General features: G+C 51.5%; 1 protein-coding gene across 2 annotated transcripts; it reads right to left on the bottom strand.

Moving 5' to 3' along the window:
* Positions 1-492: 492 nt before the first annotated feature.
* On the bottom strand, positions 493-15,799 carry ASXL1 (ASXL transcriptional regulator 1). Of its 2 annotated transcripts, XM_088523573.1 has the most exons (12): positions 15,688-15,799; positions 11,440-11,522; positions 8,716-8,824; positions 7,466-7,586; positions 7,293-7,390; positions 6,897-6,990; positions 6,437-6,589; positions 5,827-5,990; positions 5,623-5,719; positions 5,047-5,152; positions 3,957-4,572; positions 493-3,272 (listed from the first exon to the last, which is right to left on the bottom strand). In XM_088523573.1, the coding sequence occupies exons 1-12, from the start codon at positions 15,745-15,747 to the stop codon at positions 513-515; spliced, it is 4,461 nt and encodes a 1,486-aa protein (XP_088379699.1). In that variant the 5' UTR covers positions 15,748-15,799; the 3' UTR covers positions 493-512. The 2 variants fall into 2 exon arrangements, with proteins under 2 accessions (XP_088379699.1, XP_088379698.1); XM_088523572.1 differs by having other exon boundaries at positions 7,293-7,586.
* Positions 15,800-19,401: the final 3,602 nt, after the last annotated feature.

Genomic DNA, 19,401 nt, shown 5'->3' with positions numbered 1-19,401 from the left:
CCGCGCGGGCGGACGCTGCCACATCGAGGTCCTCGGCGTAGGGCCGCCGCGCGGGGCCAGCACTGGCCACATCAACCAGCCCCGGGAGCCGCGGCCCTTCCTGGGGGCGACGCGCGGCCGAGGGGGCGGCCGGGGCCACACAACGCGGTGCCGAGAGGGTGGAAGACTGCAGGGCCCAACGCAGCCCTTACGGAACACCCTGGTCCAGGTCTTTGGATGCGAAGGTCTCCTCCGCGGAGGGCGCGGGAGGGCTGCAGCGAGCGGCCTCCCACGCGGAGCAGAGCGGAGCGGCGGCTCCGGGATCGCTCCGTAACCCCCAGCTCCGAGCGCGCCTGGGAGCGGGACAGGGCTCCGCGCTGCAATCTCAGGGGGAAGCCAAGTCAGCTTTCCTCACCCAAACAAGTGTAATAGCATGTCTACTATAAACAGAGTATTCTGTGTACAGGTTTTAGGAACAGTCGTTATCAAAATACACACACTGAATATACAGTCTGTCCCATGGCCATAATTTATCATCTCACCACAAGGCACAATACACAAAGCTTCGAGGGCCCTATACAGTCATCGTGGCAGAACGCCCCGCAGCCCTTACACATGATCATGGCTTTAAGGCTGCACGAACACTTGAATGATATTTCTTCAACGCTGCTGCTATCTGCAAACATCTGCACAGAGAGGGATGTATTGTGGTTTGCAGCAAAGTTCGCTTTGTGGGTCAGCTGCATCATGCTTCCAGCGAGACTTCTGGGAAAAGCTGGAGCGTTGGATGAATAATTAAAGCTGGTGGAATTAAGTTGCAGCTTCGAAAGCTTCCCATAAAACGCCTGCTGGATATTGAGCTGGGAGGGTATGGAAGAAGGCTCCAAAGGATGACTGTGCCCCTTTCCTTGTTCTCTTGAAAACTTGAAAAACGGCAAGTCCATGACCAGGGGAACGCCCTGCGGATGCTCCCGCAGCTCTGCGGGGCTCTGTGCCGCATCCTTCCGGTTCTCCGCGTTATTCTTGGCTGGGCCGCCACACGCCAACACATTCTCATTTTTTATTTCTCCCAGGGTGTGCGTGTGCTGCTTTGAAGTCCATCCCTCCCTTACAGCTGCCATCCCCTCTCCAGATGCACAGCTCTTGCTCAGAGGAATCTGTTTGCCGGGGGACGAGGTTCCCATGGTTGAAACTTGATCCGAAGCCCTTGAGTGATGCAGTCTAACACTGGGGTTGCAGGGAAAGCCAGAACCAAAAAGCTTTTTGCCTTGAACTCCGGGATAACTTTTACTGACTGAGGTCCCTCCTATCTGATTTGGTCCAAAAGAAGTTGTATTTGGAGATAAAAACCTGGGCCCTAAAGATGGATTTACCTTCTCTGGGCTTTTACCGGTGATGACACTTGTTAACGGGTTGTGCTCCAGCACCCGATGGGCCTTGGTCAACTCCTTTTGCTCTTCCAAGCTGCAGGAAAGTGCTCGTTCCCTAAGGCCCACGTCTTCAGGCTTCTGAGAGGCACTTGCCACAACTGCCCGTTGATCTTGACAGATTAAAGCTGAGCCAACTTTGGAATGCTTTTCTGGAATAGATGGATCCTCCATCCCTTCTGCTCTGGGCAGCGCTGCTGCTGATCCACACGGCTTTTCCTGGGGTCTCCCAGAGCGCAGGTCTTCGCTCCTGCTTAGGGCACCTGCCTTTATTTCTGCATCCCGAGAGGACTCGTTGCTGAAATAGCCACTGGCACCTCTCTCTGTTTGCACGGGGGGGCTCTCCGACTGCTTCTCCGGAGAGGACTCCGTGATTCCCAGCGTGATGCCGGGCTGAGATCCTGGGAGAACTTCCTCCAGGGGAAGATCCCCCCCGAGCAGCTGCACCACCAGCGGGTGGCCGGGCTCGGCAGCGCCCGCGCGCGGTCCCCAGCCCGGGGACAGGGACGGGCTGCTCATCCCCGCGGCAGAGGCGAAATCCACGTGGCCGGGAGCCTCCGTCTGCACGGACGGCTGGGATCGAATTCTGCCACATCTCCTAGCATTGCTTTGGCAGGAGGAATCTTTCCCAGCTGCCTCCCTTGAACTGACACCTCTGTAACATAAATCCATCTCTACACTCTCCTCAGCTACATCAGCTTCAAAATCCGACGCAGTGTCTGTTGTTTCACTGTGTGTGCTCTGAACTTCATCATCTCCACTTGCCGTGAACTCTCGAGCCTCTCTCGGGGGCTGACACGCAGGTTCTGGTTCTGTTCCGGGTCCCATCTCCCTCAGCTGCGGGACTTTTTCACAAGCATCTATCCTATCTGGAGAAGTGAAATCATCACGTGAAAAGGGCTTCGCCAGCGCCCCTGTGTTCTGCTTTTCGTTATTTGGTTTGCTGTCAGGCTCCCTCTCTGCCTGCAGGTGTGCAAGGTTGTGCAGCGCAGGAACCGCTTTCTCCGCTCCAGCAGTCACTGCTTTCGAGTTATCACTGTCAGCGACACATTTTTCCATAAACGTTTCAGAGCCATTAAATCTAAATCTAGGTATCATTTTTGGCTCACGGCACTTTTTACCATCTGATGAGGATTCCAGCAGAAGATTAGGACAACCGGAGGAGCTTTCCTTCACATCGGAAGGATAATTCAACTGTGCTGCGGGAGAACCGCCATCTCTCCGTCCTGCTGCGACCCGGTTCTCTCCCGCAGGCCTCATCACGGCTCCCTGCACCTGAGAACACGCCGGGCCGCTCGCCGGCAGCGCCGAGCTCGGCCCGTCCTGCGATACCCGGCACGGGGGCGTCGCGGTCCAGACGTCGCGGGGCTCGGGACTGTCCTCCCGCCTGGCACGAGCTGCAGCGTCGACGGCGGCGCCGCTGGGGCCGGCTCCACGGAGCTCCTCGGGCCGGGCCTCGCGCGCGGCGCCCTGCGGAGCGCCCCGTCCCTCGTCCCGCCGCGGGGACGACGGCCCCGGCGCGGCCGCCTCGCCCGCGCTCAGCCGGGGAGGCGGCAGTAGTTGTGCTCGCCGTAGATCTGCCGCGCGCCTTCCGCGAGCTCTCTTGGGTCGCCGGTGCCCCGCGCGGCCGCCGGGCTCCCCTCCGCCGCCTCCCTTGTCGGTGCTTCGCCCCCCGCCGGGGCCGCCGCCGCCGCCGATGGCGGCCTCGCGCTGGGCTCGGGCCTGCAGAGCACGGGCCTTAATGTCTGCGAGGGTGCGGGCGCCGCCGCGGCCGCGGGGCTCCGCGCTGGGGACGATCCTGGGGCATATCTGGTAAGCGGGCTGACCTTTAACCACCCAGGGTGGTTTAATACGTGAAAGTTGAATCTGAAAGAGAGAGAAGCGTTTAGTTCCAGTGCTCCAGCATACCTGTTCACGGTGATTCTCATCACAAGAATGACAAAAAAAAGTCAAAATTCCTACTAAAAGACAAGTTTTAGCACAAAAGTGTGCACAATCCCCATAACCTCTGTTTAGGTGTTCTGTCACATCACAAACAGAACTCACACAATGCTGTTTTACCAGATAAATATGAGATGGGTAATTTGCACCCAGGTCTTTAGCAACCAAAATGGTCTCCTACCCATGGAGAGGATTACCCCAAAGCTAACGAGACGGGTGTCTCTAGTCGAGGAGGGAGAAGTCAGGAGAACACTATGGTTCTATCCCAGCAAACGGACACTGGGGAAACCAGACATGATTTGAAAGCCTCCCTTGAAAAGTGTCGGCTAGTTCCGAAAGTGATTTCCGTCTCCACAGAAATGCAAACTAACAGAGTAAGCCAAGGTTACCCCATTCTCTTGTGCAAGGACTTTGGAAAGATTTTTCCATTCCTTTCTTTACTGTTGTTTGCTATCTTATTTAGACAGGCAATTAGAGTAACCTAGCCAGCTCTATCAATGAAACTCTTTCACTCCACAAAGATGACGACCCCTGACATTTTAATATTGTTTTGATGCTACTGAGGATGACAGAATTAAAATAATGAACAACCATAATTTTCTTTCCTACCCGGATGGGTGGGACTTTTGGCTCCTCTTTAGTAGGCTGTGGCTTTTCTGGGTGAACACTTTCAATTGTGTTACGAAAGGACTGACGATCTTCAAGCCGCGGCTTCTTTTCGGGGAAGGACGCGGAGGCAGCCTCCTCAAAGCATTTCCTCTTCTGGTCCTTGGACTCCCGAGCTAAGTTCTCCTGGGGCAAACTGGGAATTCTGTTTGCAGCTGCCAACGACGGATCTTCCGATTTACCGCGCAATTTGGAAGCCTCTGGGGAGAGAAGCAATTCCGAACTCTCTGGCTTCGGCACCGCAGCAGAAGCGCTCGTTAGATCGTCTTTCTTTAGATCCACCTCAGGCTTGGTCTCTTTATAAGGCGCAGAGGCTGGCAGCACAGGAGCAGTCGCTTTGTCGTCCTCCGCTTGCTCGGGTTCCCGTGTTTTGTACAGGCTCCGGCGGGCTCTGCAGCGCAGATCCGCCCGGGAACGCTTCTTGAAGCGCCCGTCCCGCTGCCGCGCCGCGGGCCCGCGCGGCAGCCTCGCTGCCCCTTTGGCAGACAGGCCCGTCCTGTTCTCGGCATCTTCTTTCACCAGATTCTGCTCCTGGGATTCTTCCTGGGTCAAGCCCAGTCTATGGGGCAAACACGCAAACTAGTTAAAAGACAAAGTCCACTCTGCCAGAAGCATATAATCTATTATTTATAGCCCTACTGTCGCTGCTATACATAGCAGCACATAGATACAAAGCAGACACTCATCAAAACCTCATTAAATCAGTCTGCAAAGAAATAACGCGTATATTTGCTATCCTGCATTACTGTCACAGGGAATGAGAAAAATGAGAAAGTGTAAAAAATTGTTATGGAAAGTTAAAAATATTAACTTGTCTTGAAAACAAAAAGAATAGAGGGGTTATAAAACCCTATTGTAAACCAGCCAATTTCATCTAAGGATTTTCCTGCAGCAACAGCCTGAGCACTTCATTCCACAACTCATGTTTTTTTTTTTAGGAATTGATGCTCTTTCTTCTAGTAGGATAGAAGGATCAGGCACACTCCAAAACCCACCTTGAATAAAACAGGAACAACGAGGTGAAATTACTTACTTTTGTCCATAGTAGTCCTCAAAGAACTTCTCTTTCCATTGTTCCACTCTCTTTTCCTTTTCCATTTCCTGTCTAATTCGAACTTGCATCTCATGGGTGAATTCACCTACAGGGAAGTCAGAGACTAAAGTACTGTTCCAAATAAAGCCAGTTTTGCAAATGGGATTTTTTTAAAAAAATATACAGTAATAGCTATGCATATAAAGGACAGATTTTCTGTTATTGCTCTGCTTTCCACCCTAGTACGGATCCCTATGTTCTCTGCAACCACAGAAAGACAACAGTAACTCAGCTTCAAGTGAGTCTGAGTATGGTATTTTACTAGGCAGAGGTCATCATTTAAAGGAAGGTAAGTCCAGTATTCCTTTACACATCTGCCAGTGTGTTCTGAAGATGTCACAGTGCCCAAGAAAAATGTATCTTTAATTTTAAAAGGTGGGAAGGGAGCAACATATCCAGAGACACTGCAAAACTGGACTACATTCACATTCACTAAATGTAGAAGAAAACAAAACATCAAGACTGTAAAAACACAAAGTTAATTCGTCAGCTAGCCAGGAAAGCAAATCTGCTCACCATCAGCGAGCCGCTCTCTCCAGCTTTGAGCAGCATGGGTGAAGAACTCATTATTCAGAGCACTGCCACTGAGACGCATCAGCCCATCGGCCCCGACCTAAGGGGGAAAAGAAAAGCATAGCAGAGAGAACACATCTGCTCCTGCTCTTCTGAGAGCAAGAGGTACCACAGCGAAGGGAAAACACCGAGCGCCGCACACCGTACCTGTCTGTCCACTTCTGGAAGGAGGTAAAGCAGCTGCTGCTGGAAGTGTGATGGGAGTGCATTGAAGGTTCTGGAGTTTATGAGAGCTCGCAGGTTTGTGTTGACAAGAATGGAGCCTGGGGTTTCAAAGTCAATATCCTCACCCCTGTTTCGCTTCATTTGCCCTGTAGTTTAAAGGCCAGCAAATAAACACTTTTTAATAAAAATAGTCACTGTTATGGGCATAAAACCCACGCCACCAAATACTGCAGCAAAAGGAGCAAGATATATGAGAAAAGATTGTAGTAACCAAGTATGAAGAAAGGTGCTCTCAGACTATTTAATAATACAGCTACCTCTACAATTTTGATGGTTAGAGTGACCAAATGGTCAGAGTTGGCCACAGCTCTGTCATCTGCAAGTACATTGACAGTCCTGACACCGCTCTTCAGATTAGGCCAAGAGCTGGACAACTCTCTCACTATGGTTTGGAGAGGAAGGTCTGGCCTAAGAGCCCTAAGATTGCCATCTGCCTTCTGAAGGAAGCAAACCCCGACACTCTTCCCTCAGACATCAGCACTGTCCATTTTTACAGCCAGTTACTCATCTGACTTTAACCAGAAGCACCTACCAGCTGTGGGCTTTCGGATACCCCTCAACAGCTGTGGAGGATCCCTTTTTATTTCTGTTCTGCTGCGCATGGTGGCTTTGCACAAGGCCAAGGAACTGCTGCTACTGCTGGATGTGCTGCTGCTCTCTCCGTCAGCGTGCCTTCCTGCAAAGCCTAAGAGCAAAACAATTCCACAAAAAAAAGTGTCAAGAACAGCAGAGGCCCAACTTGGGGAGCGATTTTAGCATACAACAGTTATCCACTAATAACAGATCTACCGCTAGTGGGTATTGCCCAGTTTTGATCAAGATAAACTAGTCCTTAACCAAAGCACAATTCTGTAGTCATCTGCATTCTCATCAGGCATTGAGGAATTTCTCATGTAAGCTTATGCAGATAACTAGGAACTACTGATCAAAAAATGCAGTCATTAAAAACAAAACACACACACAGAAACATCAAAAACAAAAGACTTGCTCACCCGACGCAGACTCCATGTGTGCCCCGTTTACTTTCAGTGGTGTTAAGACAACACGTGGCAGCATTACACCAGTCTTCTTCTTTTGTTTGGCTGTCTGTGGTCCAAAAAGAAAAGAAAACAAACAATGTCAATCCAAGATACAAGATAATCTTCTCCCAGTTACAGAACTGCTTTGTTCCCCGTTGAATCTTCAGGTATCAGTCATTAACCCTTCCTTGATAGCACAGAATTCAAAATCACCTCCCTGATATGATCCTTACTCTACCGCAGTAAAAGAAACAACCCCACAACCCCAAGGCATTTGTACACATCTAACCCTCCTCACACCCAACTATTACACTGTAACTAAACTTCTCCTTGAGGCTTTACGTTTCCCAGCATTCCCAGTTTTCCTACCTGTGCGGCTGTTCTGTAGCTCTCCCTGGCAGTGGAGTGTCCCTTGTTTTGGGATTCGGTGGAACAGGAGGCATTAGAGGAGGTTTCATCGAGCGACACTGGAAGAGGAGTGCACTCCCTCAGAGGCCGAAGCAGATGCTTACGTTTTAAGACGAGTGTTGTTGGACACTTACCGTCATTATCACCACTCACAGTGCTTGCTTCATTGGACTCACAGCTTTCCGCGTCCGCTGTGTCCTCCAGCTCCTCCCCGTCCGGCACGGACGTGTTCCGAGACCACTGCAAGGCATCCTTCTACAGGGGCCAAGCAGAACACCAGTGACCACGATTCCTCCCTCCCGTCACGTGCGTCAGACCAAGGGAACACGCAGCTCCGCGGCTACAGTTCTAGTTCAGCTTTTTTTGTCTTCCCTATTTTAATCCATTTGATACGCAAAGATATTTTAAGGATGCTTGAGCTCCCAATATATGAAGCTGATGGCTTCTGTTCTAGGTTAATCTACACTGGCTTTCCAGACAAAAAATACAACACTATTAGCATGCTTCACAGACCTTTCCTAGATGCCTAACTCAGATATATCCATAACAAGCTCAGTAATTGCTTGCTTATTTTTCACTGAACAGTTTCACAAGTTCATTAATAAAAAGAAATGTCTAATTATTCCTACCAAAGGACAGGTGGCATCAGAGCAGCTTGATACTAAGACACCACGCTTGAGAAATGTATTTACTATTTGTACGATCAAATCCATTTCAATTCCCTTTGAATTTGCTGACAGCAGAAAAAGGGTGCAAGTGAAATAGCCGAGATAAGTATCAGCTTAATAGACAAATGTCAAGGAATCCAGCAGGACAGAACAATACAAAAGAAAAATCTGAGACCAGAAACATTTCCAACATTTAAGATTACTGGGACAGTAAGCCAGAACGAAAAATATTTCAGGCAGACCTCGAGGTCTGTGGAAAAGGGTGATGCCAATTCTAAGCAGAATGTCATGAAACACAAAGCAAACAACCAGAAAAAATGAATATACAGTTTCCTAACAAGATTTCATTTGTAGCTACACGCTTTCAAGCTGGTATAATTTACCGGTTGACTGTGTTGCCCTGCGGTTGGTGGAAAGGGAGCAAACAGGACTATTCTGTTAAACAGCCACCTCAACCGAACAACAAGGACTGAAATAAGAGGGTTTATCTTGCTTCCGTGATTTAAACAATAGGTTTTTTTAAAAAAAGAAATTGGGTACAGCTGAAAGGTGCACGCTAAAACACAACAATGAATTCCAGACACTCTTCCACACGATGATCTCACACGCAGCATGTTCAGCTCACACGATGTTCAGTGACGGTTTAACACTCAGCTACACACAAAAGCAGAACTCGCACCTTAGCCCTCAATCGAGGGCAGGAACTCGAAATGTACCTTGAGTGTGAAGAGGCTGATGCGTCCAGGCAGCTTGTAGAAGAGCCCATCGCCTCCCCGGGAGTTGGAGTGGAGCATGGCATTGAGGCAGGCGAGCGGAGACGTGCCACTGCAACAGAGAGGGGCAGAACAGGGGGCAGATGGTGATTTCAAGGGGAGAAAAAGGTCTTATGAAGAAAGCAACTTCAAAGAACTGTTTAAATTGGCATCCCTCAGCTGACTGAAGGCAGCACAATGATGCTCATCAACTTCACAGGCAGGTACTTGGGTCAGAACAGAACTGCTTTCCTTCTTGACTTGTACACCTTAACACATCACAGCCTGCAGAAAACAGGAAGCGTTGTGCTAACTCGAGAAGTCACTCTAGGTCATTCTTAGATGTTTCTAACTTTTGGTACGTCTTTCCTTCCTTTCATTGCTGGAATTCTTTGGAGTTGGATTCATTTTTACTAAAAAATATATAATATATAGTACAAAGTAGTAGCAGTGTAAAGGTGCAGAGAAAGCAAAAACTTGCACACCTACGTGTTTCTAGAACATCTCTTCCTCAGTATGTCACAATCAAAACTGCCCTAGCTGATGTGGATAGAAAAGCTCTGGTGCTAATTCAGCACGTCCCAGCTAACCCCTCGGTTCTGCCACTTGTGATCAAGGCAGCCATCCTACACCCACCCTGACAGACGTGCCACGTAATCCCAGGTTTTCCAGTTAAGTCATATACGCACACATCTAGTTACTTGGAAAAGACATTAAAGCAATATCGAGCTCATTATTAAAAGTGAAACTGAAAACCAGCTCGAGACCAAGCATTTCAAAGAGCAGCATTTCTCAGATTGAGAACTGGACTTAGAACTTGTTTCCACCCTGAAGGCATTTGCTTTGGGGACATTTCTTCACCAACATCGACCACAGACAAAATATTAGCTGTATCTTTTTTACAATGAAAGCAAAGAGCTTCCTCTGAAACGACAGCAAAGAGCAAACAGTCAAAACGTTCCTAGGAGCCAGAACTCAGCAATGGGGCTGGGGGCAAATGACCTGGCTCAGGCATAAGGCACATGGGACCATATCCCTTCCCTGGGGACCAGCACTTGGGCAGGACAACCCTGGCTGAGCATCAGTTCCAAGGGAAACCATCCCTTCCGTTGCCAAGTTATTTCCTTCAGGAAATAGAGCTTCAGGAAGCTCTTCTATACTAGAACCAACAAAATCTGCCATGTGTTTAACTAAATGCGGCCATGGCCTGTGCTCTGCGGACAAATACGCTCTGAAGAAAGCAAACTTTTCTTACAGGGACAAATTAATAACAGGGAAAGCAAAAGCAGATAATCTAGGGGAAGAACATGGACCTCTAAACAAACAATTTAGCTTTAGGGGATTTATGTTTACACATACTGCAAAGTCAGGTTTTCAGTCATCTATTGGGACAAACCACTCGTCAAGCAGGGAAAACACCAAGAAAATTTAACACATGGAGAGAGACCTGCTAGGACCTTTACAGTAAGGACAGCCTATTCATGCAGATCTTTAGCTATCTGCTAGTGCAACAGGAGTTATGATGGGACGGGACTGAGAAGAGAAAGATGCAGAATACTGAATAATGTCAAAAGGTGCACAAAGGTTTCTGTTAAAACCCATCTGAAAGCAGCTCGGGGCTGTGAAACCACCGCCCACAGCCGTCCTGCTAAGGGTCCACATGGTAAAAATCCCAAGGAACAAGTAGGCTCCGATACCGGCCCCTCTCTGGCCACGGGAGCTCCTCCGCTTCGACCCCATCTCGTCATGGTGTCACTCGCTGTCCCAGCACCACAGCTGCTTCAGAGACCAACACGAAGCAGAACCAAGTCACCGCTCTGAGCGAGGGCCCAGAGGAAATCAAGATTAGCGCCTGCAGCCACGTCGATGCTCACAAAAGCAGGGTGAGGGAGCAAATGGGTTGGGCAACGAACAGGCGGTGTGCGCGGGCCAGGGCCCCTGCTTCTGTGCTGACAGTCTAACTCATTTCTTTTTAATCACACAGCCCTGAGACACTTACACCATCAGCTACCCACGTGTTTGATCTGCAAGACGCTTTCTGTTTCCCTTCCACCCAGTCACAGAAACAGATGGAAATTCACAGGAACTTAAGCATGGAAAACAGCCTTCCTTTCTGCTGTGTCCTAGGTTTCCTAGCAGGTCCTTTTGCAGGTGAGAAAGGTTTCCTCCGTACAGGCATTGAGCCACAACAGCAATGGCCACGCTGCTACAGCGCTCTAGAATGTAAGCAGAGGCCAGCACGCTAATGCTAATGCAAACTAAAGGCACTTTCTTTGCTCTCCCCAAAGGTAACAGCTGCTCTAGAAATGAAGTAATAGGTGGGGAGGGAACGGAAACCGTTAGTGAACTAGAACCACATTAGTGGAAGCTACTGGGAGCTACTTACAAGAGAAGCACAAAAGTGGTATAACACAATGCAGGAGTCGGATCTGCAAGGCATTTATTTTACACTAAATGGATAAAGGGGTTTCTGCATACAATTAAAAAATCCGATAAAAGATTCCAGTTATTGTCAAGGATAATCAGGCAGCACGTACTGTCATCCCAAATCACTTTGCTGGAAAGGAGAGAGAAAAATAAAAAAGGAAGCAGAGAAGTGGGTTGGAGATGAGAGGCAGAACGGCACGAAGCAGCCCAAGCCTCTCCACACGCCTCCCCCACGCTCCAGGCAGCGGGATCAATACTAACCTCATTTCCTTCAGGCCTTCAGCCTCAATGACCTGCAGAATCTGTTTTGGGGTCATGGGAGCATCAGAGTAGTTTTCCAGCACCTGATGGGACAGAAACACCAGATGTCAGGACAGAATTTATTTCTACATTCATAGAATTACTCCATAAGCTGGGGTTCAAATCCAGTAATGCGCCTCTTAAGTTATTTACCTACAAAAGACGCAATAAAAAAATTCAGGCTATCTCAAAATGAGATTACAGTAAGCGTTACACAGGGCTTACCTTCTTCTTACCCAATTAACTAAACGACAAACACAAAGAGAAAAACAGCAGAATTTGGCCCTGACCCTATAACATGGAAGTCAGCGGCAGCTTTACCAGACTTGGGGCTGCATCAGGCTGGGCCGGTACCGCACGCGGCCTCCAGAACCGAGGGGCAGCCCGCTCTGCCCTCAGGCACCTTCCACATCTCCACGCAGCATCTTGATGAGGACAAAAACACTGTGGCAAAACTACAGGGCCCAACAGTGCCGCTTCCTTGAAACACTGCACCCATTTCATCCGCACGCAGCCCCAGGGCCGGCAGGTGTAAAATTCAGGATTCTTGTCAGAGAAGGGCAGAATTCAGAAAGGAACAACAACAACAGAGCACTGGGAGAAGTTCTGGATAGAGACACCAGATAAAGATTTGGAGATCTGCATTAGGAAGAAAATGAGTAACACGAGACATCAGAAAGGTATGGGATTTAGTAACAACTCATCCTTCCACATAACGTATGAAGAACAAAATCATCACTTATATATGGAAAAAATAAAGCAGCTCTTAATTTTTTTTTTGCTCTTAAGCCTGTAAAATCCTCTGCTTCTCAACTTTTGGAAGCAAAAACTCAGCGGGATCCCAAAAGAGGGCTAGACACTTGCATGGATGAGAGGAGAGGAAGCAGCGAGCTGCGGGAGACGGGAGTCTCCGCGTCCCTCGGGAGCCGGTCGCCCCAGGGCTGCCCAACTCGCAGCACCTCCCGGGCCGTGCCCGGAGCAGCGGGCACCGGGGAGCAGCGGGCAAAGAGCCCCGGGGCTGCGAGCCCTCCAGGCCCGACGCAGACGAGGCCCGTGACAAGCACCGCAGGCCGGGCGGGAAGGCGGTGGCACGAGCGTCCCCGCGGCCAGGCCCTGCCACCCTCGTGCTCCACAGCACACAAAAACCCACCCCTGCGTCACCCCGCTCTGCACTCCCACAACATATGGCATAAACATAATTTCTTAAATCATATCCACCCTAGATTTCTCTTTTTCCAGATTCCTGAAGATCATAAGAATCCCTAGCGCTAGCCTGGCAGGGGACAGCAATGTGAGAACTCCGTAACCTGAGATAAAACACACGGAAAACACAAGGAGTTGGAAGAAAAGATCAAAGTGACGAACCATGTTGAGACAGAGTAAACAATTTTAATTCTGAGCCAATGCAGCTCCATCACATTTTTTTCCTCCGCTAATCAAAGAACTCCATAGGTTACATTTCTGCTATGCCTTCCGCACAAACTGTCACCCCTCATCACTCAGATGGAATAAACATCTGACAGGGAAAGACGTCACTCGAGAATCAAACACAAGATCCAGGAGACGGAACAGGCCCCTTTTGGAAAAATAAGGAAATTCTTCACAGCTTATAAAACCCCTCTCAAGTGTCAGACGCAGCAGCAAGCAAAGCAAAACAAGAGCCCAAACCTCAGCATCAACAACATTGCACAAGGCAGCAGGATCCGTGCACAGGGGAACAAGCTGCAGTCACAGGCAGGTGAAACCGCTGCACAAGCAGCAGGAGGCAGAGGAACCTCCATCCCTGCCCCCAGAGTCCCGTCTCCAGTGATTATCCCCATGCATTTCCATCCTGGAACTACCAGCGTAACCTTTCAACAGGAGCTATGACTTAAACAGCACCAGCTTCTTCCTTCCCTACAACAAGATATTTTCCCCTTGATTATTTATAGGGCTGGTAGTCAAGGGTTCCTACATCCATAGTTACCAAAGTTTGCATCACTCCCCAAATAATTTCCTGGCAGCAGAGATGTCTGGCCCCAGCAGCACTTCTTGGGGAGTCCTACGGCTCTGCGTGTCCCCGTGAATCCTTCAAGGTTTAGGGCACGTGCATGTTAGCTCTGTGAGAGCAGCACCACCAAAAAGCACTTTTGCCTGCAATTCTTGGAAACACCTAGAGGAATACAAAATATAATAGCGAGTGCCAGAAAGGAAAATGAAAAGCGTCTTGACAGGGAGCACGTGTAAGCCTAGCGTTAAATACAGATCTATTTTTAGTGGGTTCACAGCGAGTCCTGCGAGCTGGAAGTGCAGCCGCAGGGCTCGCTAAGGGGATAATCTGGTGTGAGATGGGTCTATTCCTGGTTCACCAGTGCTCAAAGCCGTGGTCGGGGCTCAGACACCTCGTGCACCTGGGGGCCAGGGGCCAGGCCAGAGGAGCTCTGCTTGCGGAGGGCCCATCTCCAGCACGGAGAGATGCTGGGGGACTATGTGATGAGGGGGCTTCCTAGAAGCTGCAGCTCTGCCTCACATTTTGGCGGTCTATAAACCGCTCTACAGCCCATCAGAGCCTGGAATTCAGGCATCCAAGCACCACAGTGGCCACTTTGTGCCTCTCTCCAGCTTTCAGGCTAAACCATAGGGTGTAAATGAGTGTTTTCGCCCAAAGGATCATGCTAGCTGAGGCAAGGTGGGTAGAGGCAGCTCGCTTAGGATTCCTCCTGGCTAGCTTTAAGAAAATTCTGTGATATCCAGAAAATCCCTCTTCAAAGGAGCATCATCCTGCATCCCAGAACACCCTCAACACCAGCGGCTCATCCACACTATTTCCTTTGCAGGTCCAACTGGTACCCAGCAGCTGAAAACAAAAGAAACGACCACCAAAGAAAACACAAGCAGATAACCCGCCCCCCCCAAGGCCTATAGAGCTGTTCCTATGGATATTCGAGCCCTACACAGCAAATACACCCATAGCCTCTCAAACCAGCACTCAAGCACCCTCATAGAGCCAACAAAAGGAAGCCCCAGGGACCCATTTGCAGCTGCAGAGAGGCAGCAGGATCATTCCGGACCCCAAACACTGGCATTTATCTGTCTGCACAGGCCTATTTCCATGTGCCACGAAGGCAGCGAGGCCAAAGCGGGCACATTTTTTCCCCACTCACACTAAAAGGAGACTAAAAGACAGCGCCCACCCCAAGTTCCTCAACCTGCAGAGCTCAACCCAGTGAACGCCCTGCTGAGCAGCTCCACTTGCTGCTGGAAAGATGCTCAAGTTGTTTTAGCACCCATATTCCCCAGTTTGTAAAAGGCGTCCATGATTGAGATGTGATTTCAACTCTTTATCAAGAGAGAAATGACTGTTTTTCCAGCGTGGTGGTTGAATACCAGCCACATCCCAGCAGACACCAGAAACACAATCAAGTCGATATCAACTTCTAAGTCTCAATTCCCAATAAACAGATTTCCAAGGGAAAGAGAGGTATGTACACAGGTCCTGGGAGATGTTCTGAAAACAAGCAACAAAACCGCTTCTGATCACGAGGACGCCGACCTCGCGCAGAGCGTGGCCACCGCGTGCAGCGTCACCTGCGACGCCTGCGCGTGGCCATCGCCGCTGCCCAAGGAACCTCCGGCCCCGGTGACCAACACAGAACTTCTGACAGCAGCAGCGCTCGGGCTCCGCGCGAGGCCTCTCAGGAGGCTCCCGTTCCTCCCGCCCGAGTTTCGAGACACCCGAAACAAGGAAAACAAACTGTTCCCGGGGTCAAAACGGCTCTGACCGCGAGCTGCTGCGCTGCGGTTAGAAATGGGGCTCCAGCAAGGAAGGGCGGCCCGTGGCGAGCAGCGGGACTGGCGGGGGCCCTGCTGGAACCCCCAGCACACGGCACCCCCGGCCACGGGGTGGCTCTGCCGGGGGTTTATGGGGGGTCTGTGGCCCCGTGTCCTCTTGAGGCCCCAGCCCTGGGGTGGGAGCTGCCCTGGGGCCGTTGCCTCTTTAGGGCCAAAACTCCCAAGATTCGGGGTCCCCCGGTCTGCGGGGAGGGGGCCACGTCGCGGGCGGCAGGAGGCCCCGGTCACCCCCTCCCACGCCCCGTCGCAGCGAGGGCAGCACCGGGGAGAGGGGCGGGAGGCCGCTCGGGACCGCGGCGGCGGCACCCCCTCCCCGGGGCCTGCGCGAGGCCCGGCCCGGCCCGTCCCGGCCCGCCCGCCGCCGCCCCGCCGCCTCACCAGGCGGGCGGCCTCGGCCCACGTGCGCTCCTTCTTCCTGCGCTGCTTCATGTCCCTCATGTCGGTGCCGCGCGGCGCGGGGGGCGGCGGGCGCGGACCGTTAGGCGGCGGCGGGGCGGGGCGGGGCGGCGGCGCGCGCGGCGCGGCGGGGAGGGGCGGGGCGGGCGCGCGGGCGGGGCGGCGGCTCCGGGCGCTACGGGAGGAGGCGGCGGCGGCGGTTCGGGCCCGGCATAACAACGGGGTCAAAGGGCTCGGCGCGGCGGCGGCGGGGCGGCGCTTCGCCGACGGTGGCCGCGGCGGGACACGGCGGGCCCCGCGCGCCGCCGGCGGAGAGGGCGGGCCCGCGCGCGCGAGCCGCGCGGCCGCGTTTGAAGGAAAACAAACCGCAAGGGCCGCTGGGAACTGTGGTCCCGCCCGCCGCGAGCCGCCCGCCGCGCGCGCCCCCGCCGAACTACAGCTCCCGGCAGGAGTAGCGCCACGCCGCCGCCGCGAGGCATGCTGGGCCGCGCGCTCGGCCTGCGCGCTCGCCTCAGGCCGCGCGCGGGGCCTCCGGGCAGCTCCGCGCAGCGGGACCCGGCGGCTCCGCGCCCGCGGCCTCTGGCTGCGCCTCCCCGGGGCTGCGCGTGATGCAGGACCCGGGGCAGCCTCGCTGCACGTTGCTTCAGCGCCCGCCGCCTGTCCCGGGGCGCGCTCGGTGCCCCCGGATGCGCAGAGCCCCCCCCCTTCCCGCCCGCCGGAAGCAGCGGGCCCCGCGCCTTTACACCCTGCCCTTCGGGTGGGAACTTGCCCTGCTCTGAAACGGTCTCTCTGCGGAAGCAGAACGCATGGGGTTCAGTAACACACATGGTGAATGAGGTCAGCTTTCACTTGGAAATACCAAAAAAGAGGGCGCGTTCTCATAGATGCCATAAACCTTTATTACACGTCGTATTTGAGGATCACTTTTACATTCCTAGACAAAAAAAAAGAAAGAGATGATACAAATAAATATAAGCTGTAAAACCTATGGACAGAACTATTGACAGGTTCCTTGTCTACAGGTCACCTAGGAGAAGGCCAAGGTCAGTGGATCTCCAGGGGGCTGCGAGGCGCCCCGTGGACGTGAGGAGAGCCCTGGGCTCCACACTGCAGAAAGGGGGAGCCTGGAGAAGGTGTGGGCGCCTGGAGGGTGAAACCCACCCTGTACAGCGCAAACGGGACGAGCGCTCTCATTCGGCCCCATCCGGCGTCTAGTTATGGCTTTGCAGGTTATGTCCTTCCAGCTGGCGTTTTGACCCAGCAGAAGCACGTCCAAGAGTCACACTGCTTCCTCTAAGCCCCAGTGCATGGCAAACAGAGGAGAGGAGAGGACAGGCCCAGTGTAGAGGTGTCTCAAAGCCGCCGAACGCCCTGTGCTGGGTGAAGGCAGGTTTCCTACATCCGCAGGAACAAAAGCCCTCTAGAAGAGACGCCTGATCTGTGTAACGCGTCAGTGTAGTCCAGAATGCTGGGACAGAAGTGTGTGGTTTGACGATTCAAGCAGCATGCAAATATTTTTTAAAAGGCAATCCAACCTATATTAAGGATTTTAAGAAAGTGCTTTAATTCCTATGCTTCCTTTTCAGATCCCATTATACAGACAAGAGCAAAGAGGAGAAGGATTTTAAGCCTTCCTGTGAAGAGTCTCCAAGTACACACACTGTCCAAGGGCCTCTTCCAGGAGCCTGCTGGATTTCCTGTCCTTGGCTGTTACCCTGCAGGAAGCCCAGATGGGGCAGATAACGCCCAGGGAGACGCAAACTCGGCAGGATCTTTTTAAAAAACTTCACACCAGAACTCAGGACGTTTTCTAGAGCTATAACAATAAATATTATCTTGGTATCAGTGCCTCTGCCTATCTGTTCATGGGTAAGTCAACCAAAATGAGAGTCTAAGAGCTCTGTAACAATCTGAGATTGCCCATGAATACACTAACCACATCTCTATCCACAGCTCTGATATAAATACACTGACTAAATATCCAATTTTATTCTTTTTTCCATCCTATTGAATTTCTTTCACCTTGCTAATGAATTTCTACAAAATTAAAAGCAGAGCCTTTCTGACATATTAACCAGCTAGTTTATTAACACTAAAACGAGAACAGTTTGGGTTTGCACTGTGATTTCCACTGTACCAATACCTGCCACAAGGGGAGTTTTCAGCTTTTGTGCCAATACAGAATTCCCTGTGGAATAGCAGTGACCGAAGAAGTGTGCACATGTGCAAACACAATTGTGTCTGTGCATGCATATTCATATAGAAACATATGTGTACACAGATAGGTACATATATGTGTATATGTACTATGTTGCTTTTTTAGGTTGTAGAACCCCCTTGTTTCATTTCAGTTAAACCATACAATTATCTTTTTAAAATGCTGCAGTACAGAAGATTATGTGATAGAGGGGAAAAGCAGGGAGAGGGAAAGGAGGTGACACTATGTTATGCAACAAGAGCCAATTAAAGGACTCTCTGTACATAAATAGTGGTTTACAGAAAGAAAGATTAGGCCAGGTTTCCATTTTCAGGTTGAAAGAAATCTGTCAGATTGCTACTCTTTCAGCTATAGGGAAACCCCTCTTTCCTCCACCAAAACTAAAATATATATATATTAATCTGGTGATCCAGAAAAGCACTCCATGAATCAAAGCAGCTGAGGCAGAATTTCCCCTGGGCCCAGCGGGCAGCCAGCTCACCGAGGCATCGTGCCCGCAGGATGCAGGTGAGCTCTGCTGCGCGCCGGGGCCTTCTGCTCACGGGGTCAGATTCCATGGAGCTCTCCAGCCTGGACGAGTCACTCGGCGGATTCGTAACGAGCACACAAGGGAGAGTCCACACACGAGAGCATTTCTACACCCAGGCAAGTCCTCACACCCTCGCGCATGTCAGTCTGGAGGAAGTCATCAGTGAGGGAGAGGAAACAGGTAAAAACATTCATAGGATGACAGCCAACAGCAACCAGGAAAAGTAACATCCCAAGTCTCAACACACACGGAACTAAAACGGACAGCAGAGCTGTGAGACACTAGACAGGAGCACCTTGCTGCAGCTCCACCTCCTCCCCGGCTGCATGAGCCCGCAGCGTCATGGCCTGCTTCAGTCATCGGGCAGCTTTAGAAAGAGACCCTCGAAAGCAGGAGCTCGTCCTCCCTTGTTTCAAAGTGCAACCCCCGGAATTAACGCCAGATTCCATCACTGAGACTTGGATACGTGGGGCCTTCATTCCCACCAGCCCCGCGTGCTCTGGGAGGTGGAAAGGGAAGAGCTGTAGTGCGGAACAGGTGAGACATAGAAGGACTCGACGCCTTGGCCTCCTTAGGCACCAAGGGCAGGCTCCATACATACAAGAACAGTGCACTCAGAGACAGCTTCACACCAAGGAACTGCTCTTTGCCCAGCCTAAACGGGAGAGTAGAGTCAGCCCTGTGAGCCTGCCAGGAAGAAGGCTCCAAGCCAAGGCTCCATCTCATAGGAACAGTGGGAGATGTGGGAAAACAGCCACCCACCACCCCAAGTTTAAAGGGTCAAATGGAGATTGGCTTAAAATGCCAGGGGCAGAGGGAGGAGTAGAGCTGCGGTGCTGCCGCTGGGCTGCAGGTGCCTTCCTTGTCGAGGTGGTTCCTACTGACAGGGTAACGCCAGGGGAGGTCAGTTTAGAGCAGCTCTTAACTTAGGCCTGTAAACAAGTAAAGG

The sequence above is a fragment of the Tinamus guttatus genome, unplaced genomic scaffold (genome assembly GCF_059628265.1).
Source record: "Tinamus guttatus ecotype Peru unplaced genomic scaffold, ASM5962826v1 Tinamus_guttatus_pri_ptg000194l, whole genome shotgun sequence".
In the NCBI taxonomy this organism is placed as follows: domain Eukaryota; kingdom Metazoa; phylum Chordata; class Aves; order Tinamiformes; family Tinamidae; genus Tinamus; species Tinamus guttatus.
The sequence above is the reverse complement of the archived record's forward strand: the minus strand, read 5'-3'. Positions and strand labels throughout refer to the sequence as shown.

Excerpts from the sequence above, each read along its gene's own strand:
- ASXL1 (XM_088523572.1), bottom strand. The coding sequence starts at position 15,747 with ATGAGGGACATGAAGCAGCGCAGGAAGAAGGAGCGCACGTGGGCCGAG. Across the intron at positions 7,587-8,715 it reads TCAGCCTCTTCACACTCAAG|AAGGATGCCTTGCAGTGGTC; the intron begins GTACATTTCGAG and ends TGGCCCCTGTAG. Across the intron at positions 4,573-5,046 it reads GAGGACTACTATGGACAAAA|ACTGGGCTTGACCCAGGAAG; the intron begins GTAAGTAATTTC and ends TTTGCCCCATAG.